Raw genomic sequence first — 14,591 nt, forward strand, 5'->3', positions numbered from 1 at the left:
TGAATGTGCAGGTTCTGGGATACATGTGCAGAACGTGCAGGTTTGTTACATAGGTATACATGTGCCATGGTGGTTTGCTGCATCCATCAACCTGCCCTCTAGGATTTAAGCCCTGCATACATTAGGTATTTGTGGGTTTTATATTCATGTTTTGTTTAAAGCTAACTGACTTTCTTCCTGTTTTCTGCTTCCACCTGAGGAACGTCAGCCCTTTAGAGATGCAGCTTCTATTATGTTGATATCTCTAATGTATTTTACTTTGTGACTTTATTGAAGGATGAAGGGCCTGCAGCATTGCTGGAAGGAAGCCTCTAAACTGGGATCTCGCAGCTATGGAGGGTCTATTATCAATCACCTCTGCATGATATGCTTTCCTTTGTGGCACAAATTGCTTTTCTCAAAATTTGCTAAGCAAAGGAGCAGCACATTTTAATTAATGTTATTATTACTGATCTGTGAATGACATTGTAGATAAATCAAGGTGCTAATATTCTAGGTTTCATAAATGAAAGGGGAAATAAAAGAGGGGTATTAACTGAATTGATAAAATCTAGAAAACATTTTATGAAAAATGTAAATGGGAAGCTAGAAAGGTAATTTCATAAGCATAGGCTATTTTTAAGTGTGTAAAAAGTATTTGCAGTCATATGTTTCTGTTTACGTAGTTTGGAAAAAATTGAGGCCAACGTTTTGGTGTAAATATAACCTTCTGTAAAATTTAATGAAATACTTATTTTTAATGTTTTATCCTGGCTGCTTCCTTTGGAGATGAAGGGCTGTGGTACTGTCTATATCTGCTAACGATAGTTTTACGTGTTTAGTTTTGGAATGAATTATCTGATACATAACAATCTGATGTCGTTTTGACTTAAATTTAATCAGATATTTTATTTTGGAATCTTCTGTTAAAAAAATAAAAGGCTATGACTTCTTCCCTTCATTTGAAGGAATGAATTTTGGGCTCTAGCCTGTCTTGAATGAACTCCAGATCAAATGTTGTGGTGCTCGTTTACTGGAGTAACAGACAGGTTTCTGTTCATGGTAAATAATTCCTGTCCTTTATGCTTTGATGGCAGATTTTTCGGACGCCGCCCGATACCACATTCCCTGAGCCGACCTGCCTGTCAGCATCGCCCCCAAATGCGCCACCAAGGCAGTCAAAGAGACAAGGCCAGAGAACCAAGAGGCCCGTGGCCGTCTACAATCTTTGTCTGGAGCTGGAAGATGGTAAGATGTTAATGATATTTTTTGCTTGATAGCATGTTGAGAGTATGACATATCAGATGTCCTCAGGGCAGGCCACAGTTTTCTGTTGTCTGTGTTTTCATTTCTTCTTCCCTTAAGATTATAATTTTGAGATTTACAGGGAGGGTGAAGCTTTTTTGTAAGGGGGAAAACTCAAGTTTCGGTTTTATGTTTGTCTTTGTTATGCATGGTTCTTTTTTTATTTTTAAAAGGCAGCTTAAATTTCTTTTTCGGGAGACTTGTGTGACCTCCTGTGAGGTTACATAACCCTGAGACAAATGGAAGGGGAACTAAAATTAAAGCAGATCTTTTATGAGAGGAGCGGATGGAGTCTCATGTTAAATGCATCTAGATTAAAGGCACAGTTCACCATCACACCGGGGTTTACGGCTTGTGTGCCTTACTTGCCCCATTTTTCTGACTTGCTCATCAGGCAGAATGCTTCATCTTACGGCAGGGGTGGCAAGTTGACCTGCCTACCTGGGCCAGGCCTGTGGGAACTGGGCTGCAGTGGAATTCTGGCCAGTGGAAGTTCTCACATCCTATCTGAGCCACCCTGTTCTAGGTAATCATTGCCATGTGGCTCTGTTGTTTCAGTGTTGCCAGATTGCCCAGTTTTTACAGAGCCTAGAATCTGAGTTTTCAACACTGATCCATACAAAACAAGACTGGGAGCTGTGCACAGGCCTCCCATTGCTGATTTGTAATAATGTGGTTATTGGTGTGGAGAATAAGATTCTGCTATCCAAACCTGCCATTTTCAGTACGCAGCCTGAAGCTGTGACTCGTCTTATGAGGCCTTCCTCTTATTGAGAACATTTGCTGAATTTGAAAGTAGTCTTCTTTCTTCTTCTTGTCCTCTTTTTTTAAGAAAAGAATCTTTCATTTATTATCCCCGAGCTACCCAGGTTACCTTAGTTGGGAAGTGTGAGATTAGCAGAGTGACGAAGGGGATGAGGATGGGGACAAATACAATGCCTTCATCATAGGCAGCTGCCTGCACACATGGCCAGGTGGTTAATATCCAGAAATCCATGCAAGCAGTGACAACTGTCTTCAGCTTGCCTGACTTAGAGGTATCTCGAGGAAGACTCAGAATGCCTCCTGTAATGACACAGGGGGGCTAAAATGTGGAATTCTTTTATATTGCTTAAGACAAAGGTACATATGATACAAATATTAGTTTTACAATCGGATAATTTCCAGAGGAAGGACATGAATCATTATAATTAAGCTATAATTTCAGTACTTCCTTTTAGACACTCATTTCAACTTCTGATCCTAGCTAACTTTTTTCTTCTGTCTCTTTCTCACGTTCATTCTTTCTCAGCAGGGTTGTTAATAGGAGTAAAAGTGACTGGTTTGAATTGCACCTTCTCTTACATCTTACTTGTCCTCTGATGGAAGTGTTAATAAATAGTGAAATAAGCAAATGTTGGAAAGTAGGAAAGGAAAAAGAAATCAGGAAGACACAGAATACCTCAAATGGATCCTTGGCCCTTGAGCAAAATGGAATTGACTCTATTTCATGAGGTAGATGACTAAGGAAGGACATTTTGGTCTTAGGATCACATCTACTATTTTGATGTTCTTAGCAATGGGGTCATAATATCCCATCAAATTTATTTAGTGGATTAACCTTTTGATCATTGGATTGCTAAGTGATTATTAATGGTAAGAAGCTTCTGTAGTGGTATTTAGCACATCTCTTATGGGAACACTCAAGCTAGTGTGCAGTCATAGCCTTCCTAACTTGCAGGTGATAAAATAATTCGTTAAAATTGCTTGGTTTTTAAGGGAAAAGATTGTCAGATACTCAACTTCTTTAGTCTGATTTTTATGTTCATTATATGATGTTTTGTTCTACATTTTGTATTTCATGAAGTATTTTATAGCTTTATATTCATCCTTGGTTGCAACATTGGGATTTTTTTTTAAGTTGTCAGAATCAGGAAAACTCAAGTTTGGGCATAGTGTGATTTTATCTTGTCTTAGAGGTTATATGATAAGATAAAGCAACTTAAAACTGTTATTCTCCCTTGCCCTCAGTTTTTTGTGGTTAAGATTTAGTTGTGTGAAAAAATAGTTATTTCAGAGAGAACAGAATAGGGTCTATATTTTGTCATAGGCTTTTATATTTTACATATTCTAAAAAAGGGAAAGTGAATACATTTATTGGAAAGGAAGCATATAGGGAAAGAATACTAAAAACAACTATTCATGTTATTGAAAGTCACTTAGCATATTGAAAACTTTACTTCCAAAAGAAGATGTATTCTTGTCATTAGGACTTAATTTTTTTTTAAGTAGCTTGAATCATGTAATTGTCAAAACGACTTGAAGGTTTCAAAAAGTTTAGTTTTTTTGTATTTTTTTCTTATTGTTAATAGTGAAGTGACTTCCTATGTTAATCTAGTTTGGGTTAAAATATGCGTTATTATAGACAACTTTGGTTGATTATTTTTCCAAATGTTCTAGTTTATATGGGACAGATAGAAAATGTGTATACAAATATGCTTCTCTCTTCCCTGCCCCCGCCCCTTGACTCATTGTAGTATAAGTTAAATTTGACTTAATTAAATCCAGGACGAATAGTTTTTGCTTATAAGTTAGGTAGACTATCTGCCAAGATTCGAGGAACTGGATTGGATGACTGGAGATGTTCTTCAGCCCTATGATTTGGTCAGAGATTTGGTATTTGAGTGAAGTGGTTTGTGGTGTGTTATTTCTTCTTCTACACTGAGTAGAGTATGAAACTGTGTGATGTCCCAAACAGCCAGTCTTGGAACACACTCAAAATTGGTTTCAGTTCAACATCAGTCAGATCAAAAAAGCATCAGTGAAGAGTCAGCAAGCCTGTTAGCATGTGTCACGGTAGGATGGGCCTGGATGTGGAAAACCCAGCATGAAGCCGGAGGGGAGATCCTTTGCTGGGAGACACGTTTTCTGTTATGTTCATTCAGCCTCACCCCCACTCCCAATTGAGAGATGACCAGTTTAACTAAATAAACCGAGTGTCTTTTACTTTAGTAAAGACTTCCATTGGCATTGGCGCATTTAGCCGTACTGTGTATGCTCATTATTTTTCTTTGTAATATGTGATTAAATGATATTAAACTTATTTGCAAAAGACTTTAAAATTCTAGTTACTTGCTTAAGGTTCTTATTGATGATTAATATGAACTAAAATGGATATAATATCTGGCTAGTTTTCTTAAATTAGAGCAGCTGTTAAATCTTTGTGAGATTCTCATCTTTTATTATTTTGTTGAAGCCATATTGCTCAGTTTTCATATAACATTTAATCTCATGAACATCAAAGCTGAGTAGATTTGGCTAAGTCAGTTATGAAAAAGCAAAATATGAGGTAGGCTGCTAAGTGCTAAAAAGATTAGAAATCAAAGGTTTGCTTTCATTTCATTTTCAAGTTATATCCTATGTTTTTATTTCTTTAGAACTAGTGAGATGACTCTAAAAATGTTAAATATATGTTATGTGTTTGTTTTCTCCTGCCCCCACTCCAAGTGCATGTCCTTACAATCTCTGACATAAAGAGGGGCTGTTGTGTTTATTGTAATTCCCCCAAATACAAGGAAAGTTCAGGAGGCTATATGAGATCAAAGTGATCTTTGTTATTTTTCATTCAAGGCAGAAGAAATTTTAAGCGAAGGTTTGGGGAGTCAGGGAGAAGAGGATTACCATCTGAATCTCTTTCTTCATGCTAGCTCTAATTTTAAACAGAACTAGACATTTACAGAACTAGGTTTTATATGTATCTTCTTGTGTAATTAAGTATTCTTCGCCTGTCTTCTTTTGTAACATGATATAGCAGCTTACTTATTTAGGCAACTTAAAAAAATATGACTTATAGTGAGTTGAAAACAAAATCATCTTGCAAGCCAATTGGCAAGATTTAATAACATTTGAGTGTTGGTCTTACTTGGGTATCGTCGGGTTGGCACTTTCACATTTGGATCACGAATGTGCTAACTGCAGCACATTTTGTTGAGCATGTGTTATTGTAGTCCTACAGCGTGGTAGATACCATGATGAGGATACAGAGCCTTCTCAGCAAAAAGTGAAAATACTGTTGAGCGGGGCAGAGATGGATAAACAATGACACGTGATCATTTCCTTGTGTCCTAAGTAGGAACATATCTTGATCTAGATGAGTCTCTAAAAATCAGAGTAGGACAAATAAGTCATATATAGATGTCCTTTCAGCCTGAGTAATATCAAATTAGAACTTTGAATAATTAGCTAAAATTTAAATGTCACATGTCAGCGAGAGCAATGCTGATGATATAAATTAGCCATCTTAGGGTAGGTTGAAAGAGTCTGGTTCGATTTTGAAGCATGAGCCAGAGAATAGAAAATTAGAAAGCAGGCCATTTCGTGGTCTTTTTAAATGTAGATTTTTAATTCTAAACGATGGAATGCTGTTAGCCATTTGGAAGTTGCTTTTGCCTCTACTGTTTATTAGTGGTTTTTATTATACTAAATATGAAAATCAGAATTATACCACGTATCTATTGAAGAGCTTTTGTATGCTCCACATCCTGCCACATACAGTTTTTCTTCTCAAGGAGCTGATTTTCTATTCCCATTCCATTTGTCACTGCAGTGAAATAAGAAACAATGTGGCAATGAGTACCCAGTGCTAGCTCTGAGGAAGGGAAGTCTGTAGGGGAGGCTCTCTGGTTTCCTTAAAATGAGCTGTTTTGGCAGTTGTGTGGGAAAGGGTTTCAGGTAAGGGGAGTAGTGTGACTGAGGCATGGCAGGAGCAGAAAGCCGGAGCCAGGTGTGAGACTCCCTGATTAGAAGGGGACAGCGTTGGCGGTTGTGAGTGATAGGTGGACCTAATGTGGAAGACTTAGACCCAGGAGAGACAGCCTAGGGGACAGAGGGGTGCATTGGAGCCTGGGCTGGGGAATATGTATCCTGACTCTGTACTCATGGACAAATTGCTTACCCTCTCTAAATCTATTTTATTAGCTACAAAATCAGGGTGATAATAGTATCTACCACTGAGGATGGTTGAGAAGGTTCAGTTGTTAATGTGTTTAGCCTAATGTCTGGCACATAGTAAGCACTCGAACTATAGCTGCTGCTGCAGGGTAGTACTCTTAAAGCCAGGGAAAGTTGCTTTAGGTTTAAAATGATAAGAGGAACCACTGCATATTTTTCAGCAAGGGAGAAGAGTTGTAACATTTGGAAAATAATATTTCAGAAACTTAATCTGTCTTAATCTGCCAGTAGGAATCTGAAAGGCAGCCATGGTAAAAGGCTGATGAAGTAATTTAGGCTGAGGTTGAAGTGGGCTTGAATTAGCACTAGGAAACAAAAATAAAATGGATATCTGGGAGAGATGTTAAAGCAAATCAGGGACTTCTGAACTGACTAGATGCGGAGATCAAGGCAGATACAGTGGACATTATTCGCCACAGATTAAGCTCGTAGGTAAATCTATCATTGTGTTTATGTTTTTGTTTTTGTCTTCAGTTTTTTCCTTGCAGCTTAAAAATAGACCATCTTTCCATCAAAAGGAAGGAAACATGCCATTTTGTTAGTGTGTTCAATATGTATTCTCATATGTAACTGCTTTGGAAAATAGATTTAGTAAAAAATGGTGTAGAATGTCTTGGTATAAAAAGTATATGTGGAAATAGTGTATATGGAAAGTCAGTGGAAAGAGAGAAATAGTAAATAGTTACTAAAATGTTCCATCTACTTAGAAAAAGAACAGTCTTATAACCATGAGCAAAGTAGAGCTCATTTTTCTCCAGTTTTTCCTCACAGGTGCATATATCCACATTCATCCGTAGGCTTGTATTGAGGGGTGGGAGGCCACTCACTCTAGGGAGACCCTTCATTAGAAGCCAAGGATGCATAGTTCACATTCACAGCAGCGGCGCACCCTGTAACCTCAGTTCCCAAGAGAGCGTCTGTAGAATGCCCCTTTATGAGAAAGTATTTTCACAAGCGAATTGTAACTACTCTGTCTTTCCCACGACGTTAGCAGGACACAAACTATGTGGAGGTGTGAGAGGTACCACTGGAAAACCATTGTTGGCATGGATTTTTGTCAACATTCTGTAGCTATTGATGTTTCCTTGTAAATATGCATCAGCTTGATGCAGAATTATAATCAATCCAGGTAACTGAACAAGCAGATCTTTGTCTTAAGATTGGCAGTCTGTCTTTTCTCCATTCTTACCAATTTTTTTTTGGCATGGCATTTCATGGGTGGGCTCTGGGTAATAACTTCCCAAGCCTGGAAGCCCCTTGCCATTGCCTCACAGCAGTGTTAGGATTCCTTGACATGGAATTACTGTGTTGTGAAGTTTAAGACCAGGCTTGAATGTGTGACAGTATATGTAGACAGATTATTTCTTAACTCACTTTTACAATGATGAGATCAATGGGTTGGAAAAGGCAGCCAGAAGATTCAGGGCTGTAATTGAGTTGTGGCGTGCCTGGAAATTATGTGGGATGCCTCCCCTGCGTTGGTGTCTCCCCAGAAACCTCCTGTGAGGCTCAGCACCCCCCCCCCCCACCACAATGCTAGTGACAAAGTGAAAGGCAACTTCTATTGCTTCCTATGTAATCTTAACTGTGCTTCTGTGTGGGATGAACATTTCCCCCTTTTTCTGGAGGAGGAAAAAAAAAAAAGCTTATTTAATGCCTTTAAAAAAATACATAGCTGCTTCTGTGGTGAAAATAAGTTCATGGCAGGTAACTCAGATTTATAGAAGAGAGAAAAAAAATCTTTAAAGCTTGTCTCCCTGTGGAGTGGGTTTTTTCTTCACTTCTAATAGCTTTTATTTTAATTTCTAGTTCTGAATTCAAGCAGCTGTCACTCTCTTTATAGCCCCCTTTGAAACTCTTGTGGCGTAGGAGGTAGCTGGGCTGTCTAAGAAACATCTTTTCAAACCAACCAAAGTATTGTTTATCCTGAATGAAATGGAATTTTAAGGCTGTCAAGAGTGACTGATTTAAAACGTTTTCTTTGATAGCCAGGAAGATGAGCGGAAATCTTGAGGGAGAAGGTGTTTCTCTGTGTGACCAATTCCAAGTAACTTCTATGGCTCTGAAAACTCTATGGCCCATGATTAAAATGACCATGATCTAAGAGTGTTGTGTACAATTAATAGAACAAAGCCAACCTGTGGCCAGTTAATTTTTACTTACTGATTTCTTACCAACTGTTGAGGAAAAATAAATGATGCAAGACTGAGGCAATGCCAGAGAACACTCCTTGTATTTATCATGAGTTGTCTCCAGTTGGCTTTTCTTAGGTCTGGGTTGTGTCTTTGCAACCTGGTTCTCTCTGCATGCTCATTCTACCGTTCTCTGTGCCCTCCTAAGCGGTATTAAGAAGGGCTACAGGGTCACCTTTAGATGGGGGGGGGGAACCCTTTAAGCCTATGAAAATGAAATTTGGGGCCAGGCTCAGTGGCTCACTCCTATAATCCCAGCACTTTGGGAGGATCACTCGGGCCTGGGAGGTTGAGGCCTCAGTGAGCCGTGATGACACCACTGCACTCCAGCCTAGGTGACAGATCAAGACCCCATCTGCAACAACAACAACAAAAAATGAATTTTGAGACTGGCATTTTGGGTCTACTAATAGTTTTTAAAATCAGCAGCACAAGTTTTTGAGCATGAAATGTGATATGGTAATGGGTTTTAGTTTTCTCTTTTAAGAGAAATAGTGATTAAGTTTCTGTTTATTATCTTGGCTATTGAAAAGGACAGTATACTCTTTTTCTTAAAATCTTCAGTAGTGCATGCAGGAGCATGATACAAAATTCAGAGAGTAATAACTTGAACAGTTACGTATTAGCATGTTATATACCAAGTACTGTTATTGGCAATAGTTACTAAACTTAGATAATATCCAGGACAATCCTATGGGTAGTCTTATTATCTCTATTTTAGAGTTCAGGAAACTGAGGCATAGAGAAGGCCAATCACTCACCCACATCTGTGACAAAGCTAGGATGGAACCCAGGCAGTCTGATTCCAGGATCTGGGGTTCTTAAGTGTTCTAGAGTGCTGAACATAAAGGCAACTGTGCACTTCTCTTCCCTGGAGCCAACAGACGTTGCCATTTGTCTTGTGCGTCTTTCAGAGATACTCTGTGCATGTCTTGTCTTTTCTTTTCCCTTTCCTTTTCCTTTTCTTTCCTTTCCTTTCCCTTTTCTTTCCTTTCCCTTTCTTTTCCGTTCCGTTCCGTTCTTTTCGATGGAGTCTCACTCTGTCGCCCAGGCTGGAGTGCGGTGGCGCAATCTCAGCTCACTGCAAGCTCCACCTCCCGGGTTCACACCATTCTCCTGCCTCAGCCTCCCAAGTAGCTGGGACTACAGGCGCCCACCACCAAGCCCAGCTGTTTTTTTTTTTTTTAGTTTTTAGTAGAGACGGGGTTTTTTTCACCATGTTAGCCAGGATGGTCTCAATCTCCTGACCTCTTGATCCGCCCGCCTCGGCCTTCCTAAGTGCTGGGATGACAGACGTGAGCCACCGCGCCTGGCCTACTCTGTGCATTTCTAACAATGCTGTTTATTTTTTAATTTTAAGAATGATTCTTAGTTTTTCCATTAAAAAAAAAAAAAAAGGTTAGTGTTGTAAGGGAGTCAGAGCTGTGGTCTTCTTGATCCAGGAGATAAAGAAGGAAGAGCCAGAGAAGACTATAGTTTTAAATATGGAACATAGAACACTGTAACAAGCATGGGCCCTCCAGGAGAGAAGTCCAGGCCTGTTTTTTTATGAGAGACAGGGGAGGGAAGTGACCCATTTTATTTCAGTGATATTAAGTACTGCAAAAGCACGTTATTGTAATTTATGCCACCACTTATCTAAGTGAACAAACATCTGGTCATAAATTGGTTGTAGTGAGGATATCTCAGGTACCTGATACTTTAACAGGCTATTAGAAATTTAGAAAGTGAACACATTTTGGAATTTGATGCTGCCTGAATATATGAGATTTTGCTGTTAACTTTTCTGTTTTCTCCTCTCACTTCTCTCCCCGTCTTTCTTTATTAAAAATAATTAAATAAATAATATATTCCCATGTTTGAAAATTCAAAAAGTGTAAAAAGATACAAAGTGGAAAGATCTGTTCCATCCCATTGACTCAGTGCCTGCATCTGCAAGCCAGATCTGTAACCATTGATGTTCATGGGTTGAAGCACATAAAATTGCCATCTTTTAGGTCAAAAATTATCTAACATCAGCAATTTCAATGCTCCCTCCCCTCCCCCCCCCCATATTATAGGCCAAACGTAATCATTGAGAATTTCGTGTAGTTCAACTTGTAGTTTCTGAAATCCTTCTAGAGTTGAGATGTACATTGGATTGATGATCAGTTATTAGCAAGTTTGTGCCTTGTGAAACTGCTATTGGTATATACCAAACAAATTTGAATATCATCATTTTTATATGGTTCAACCTATAGTTTCCTATCCTTCTAGAATTCTTTATGCTTATATACAATTGTATTAGGGTTCTGTACGGAGACAGAATGAGTAAGATAGATGTATATGTTGAAGGGGAGTTTATTAAGGAGTATTGACTCACATGATCACAAGGTGAAGTCCCACAATAGGCCATCTGCAAGCAAGCTGAAGAGCAGGGAAGCCTGTCCGAGTCCCAAAACCTCAAAAGTAGGGAAGCTGACAGTGCAGCCTTCAGTCTGTGACCGAAGACCCGAAAGCCCGCTGGCGTAAGTCCAGGAGTCCAAAAGCTGAAGAACTTGGACTCTCATGTTCGAGGGCAGGAAACATCCAGCATGGGAGAATGAAGGCTGGAACACTCAGCAAGTCAAGTCTTTCCACCTTCTTCTGCCTGCTTTATTCCAGCCGCTCTGGCAGCTGATTAGGTGTTAATCTCCTTTGGCAACACCCTCACTGACACACCCAGGAACAATACTTTGCATCCTTCAGTCCAATCAAGTTAACACTCAATATTAACCATCGCATTAAGCAAATAGGAATATGAATTCTTATTTACTCTCTTCTGCACTGAAGAGTCGGTTTCGTACTTTTTTTATTTTTTAAAATTTTATAGTATGTCTTGTGTTGCTTTTTATGTCAGTACAAAGAGAGCTTTCTCCTTTCTTCACTGCTGTATAGTATTCTATGCATTCTACTGTATGGATGTACTTATAAGAGGACTTTGTATTCTACAGCCCAGCCAAACACAGTCAGATGATGCAGATGTCTTACTCATCACACATAGGCCTCTTTCCATCCTGGGATGATAAAGATGTATCCATAGAAATAATGTACAGTATGCTTTTGAATGAAAAAAACAAGTTTTAAAATGGAGTTTTCAAAAATATTCTCACTTTTAAAGGAAAAACTATATATTTAAATATACTGTAAGCATACAAGTACATCTGGAAAAATAATCAGTTATAACAATGGTTATGCTTAGGCGGTAAGAGTTGGTGATTTTCTTTATACATATTTGTATTTCATACTTTGTCTATAGTGTATTACTTGTAAGACATACATATAAATACACACATACATACCGCATACATTTATATGTGTTTAGTTTACAAATGTTTCAACTTAACTCTGAAGCAAGCTGTGTTTCATACTGGTGTGTTGGGTATACGTTTAAAATTTTGAAATGGAAGGATTGAGAAGCAGAGTCTAGAAAGAAAGGGAATGGAGTCCCTTTAGCATGAGCTGGCCTGGAGAGACTTCACTGGCACTAACTGAGAATGACTGTCTCTCACTGCTTAGTGTTTTCCTGTTAGACTTCACGTGTCTTTCACCTTTTGCCCAGGCTTCTTTCTCATGGTCGCGTTGTCCTGGCGTTTTGGGGATCCCTATTCCCGGAAATACTTAGGCAGCAAAGAGTTTTATTGAATGGTTGACTCACTTGTGGTTAACTTTGGATTTAAACCTGGGTTTAAATTTCTGCCCTCCTCTTGATGTTGTTTATGATCTCAGCAAATCCCCCTCTAAGCCTTACAAGTTTGGACAATAAAACTTTGACATGGTTTTTGCCTGGAACAACTGAGTTAATGGATGTAAACCAGCCAATATGTAGTGAATATTGAATAATTTTAGCTTATATTTTCTTGAGAGCCTGATATCTGAAGCAGAAGAGCTTCAGATATGCTTTCATGTTTGGTATGCTTTCAAATAAAATGTAATTTAGCCTTTCATTTCTGGTTATTTTTGTCCAACAGTATACCTAAGTTTATTGGTAACTATCATCTCCCTCTGGCAATTACTTATTTATTTTTTTGAGACCGTTTCGCTCTTGTTGCCCAGGCTGGGGTGCAATGGCACGATCTTGGCTCACTGCAATCTCTGCGTCCCAGGTTCAAGCGATTCTTCTGCCTCAGCTTCCCGAGTAGCTGGGATTACAGACCCCTGCCACCACGCCCGTCTAATTTGTTTTTTTTGTATTTTTAGTAGAGACGGGGTTTCACCCTGTTGGTCAGGCTGGTCTCGAGCTCCTGATCTCAGGTGGTCCACCCACCTTGGCCTCCCAAAGTGCTGGGATTACAGGTGTGAGCTACTGCCCCGGCCTCCATCTGGCAATTAATAATAATGAACTTGCCTTCTTAGGTGAGAAGAACAGGGGAGGAGAGGTGAAAAGCAAGGAGTCTGGCAGCCCTCAGTGTCTCAGCTGGACTGAAGTTGTGCTCTGAGCACAGTGCTCTAAATTTCCTGAGCTGTCAAAGTGGCAGCTTCCTCAAAGTTTATGGAAGATAGTTTAAGTATCTGAGTAGTTTTGGGTTCCCAAGAATAATAACACATGGCTGTTATATTTTTTGTTTATATAGGCAAAAATTTTAGTCTTTAAACAATGCCCCAGGACTGTGATTATGACATAAAAATGTTCTTTGCTTTATAGAGTAAAGCAATTTGCTTTGACTTCTGTTGACATTGCAACTGAACTGGTCTTACTTGCTTTATAATTGAATTGCTGCAGATTTCCATCGACCTTTGCAAGAGGTAGAGGTGGTTCCTGGAGTTGTAACCTGATGCCTATTAGCTGTTGCTATAACTTTATAATGCCGTCTTTATTTTTTGTCATGTGATTGGTTTTAACAGCCGATTCTCTCATCAGCTTTTCCTGGCATGCACTTTTGGCATATTTTAGCTGTCATAGTAGCTTTCTGGGGCAAGCATTATGCTTAATTTCTTTAAATCTTTGGGCAACAGAAAATAAAATCTACTTCTTAAGTTTATGGCAATTTCATTACATCTTTTCATGCCTTAATGTGACATTTTAATTTATAGTTCAGGAGTTGCCTTTTCATTTTTGGGGGGAATGCAGATCTGTATGTCGTTTTGTTTCTGTGCTTTTGGGATTGAAAGTAGGAAGCTATTTTCTTGAGAAGTCACATTTTTCTTTTTCTAGAGAGAATTTCAGATACATTATATTAGCCAAGTGAATTATTATCTAGCAACTGACTGTCATTTATCTGTACATTATTTGACTTCATTATAGTTCCCATTTTGGCTTGCCTTGTTTCAGAGGGAAAATGGGAGGAGTGAGGTTGTTCTGCCCCTTACCCTGGATGGCATTACTTGAGCTTGCAGTGTAACTGAGAATTGGGCTAAGGGGGACTTTAGGAAGCTCTCTACCTTGCGGCAGTTATAACCTGCATCTCAGTGCACCTGCCCGTGGTGAGAAACACAGGTAGCTGCTTTCCTTAATGGGCAGTTGGCAGGGTTAATGTCTTAGTCTTTCTCCCTTTTTTCCCCTAATGTAAGACTTAAGGAAGATTTTCTGATGAAAGAATCTGGACTTTTTTTCTAGAGTAATCACGCAATACCTACTACTGTATGGACAGTAAAGAAGAATTTCCTTTGGATGGTAGGGTAGAGTTGATTCTCTTTTTAAAGAAAGATATCCCTACATTCACAGTTTTTAAAAGGTTTCATTTTAATGTCAAACTTAGTATTCCATAACCTATCTTTACTATTCTAATTTGTTTAATAAAGGAACTGCCTCTGTGTGTGTGTGTGTGTGTGTGTGTGTGTGTGGTGTCTGTGTGTGTTTACTTTTCCAGTTAAGGAAAACATATATGAGATAATATGATATAATTCCCTGGCCTAGGTTTTGTGGAGGATGAGAATAAATATCTGGGCTGAAAAATATCTAACTTTAATTTTTATCTTGCTTTGGACTGTTTCTTTCTGTAGATCTTATCTGTTTGGTGCCTCTGTTGATAGTGCTTCTCGAAGAAAGTTATCTTGCTCAATTCCTAAGCCATTTCATTTGAAGTTGTGATACGATTTGGTGTGTCCCTACCCAGATCTCATCTTAGATTGTAGTTCCTATAATCCCCACATGTCGTGGGAAGGACC

The 14,591-nt window shown here is 38.9% G+C and overlaps 1 protein-coding gene across 1 annotated transcript in view; it reads left to right on the forward strand.

Moving 5' to 3' along the window:
• The window catches only part of ARHGAP10 (Rho GTPase activating protein 10), a 294,968-nt gene that overhangs the window by 242,146 nt on the left and 38,231 nt on the right, over positions 1-14,591 (forward strand). Inside the window, exon 15 of the mRNA XM_025384845.1 lies at positions 1,077-1,227. Within this exon, the coding sequence (XP_025240630.1) occupies positions 1,077-1,227 (151 nt within the window). The remainder of the gene's footprint in view (positions 1-1,076; positions 1,228-14,591) is intronic.

This window comes from Theropithecus gelada, chromosome 5 (genome assembly GCF_003255815.1).
Source record: "Theropithecus gelada isolate Dixy chromosome 5, Tgel_1.0, whole genome shotgun sequence".
Lineage (NCBI taxonomy): Eukaryota > Metazoa > Chordata > Mammalia > Primates > Cercopithecidae > Theropithecus > Theropithecus gelada.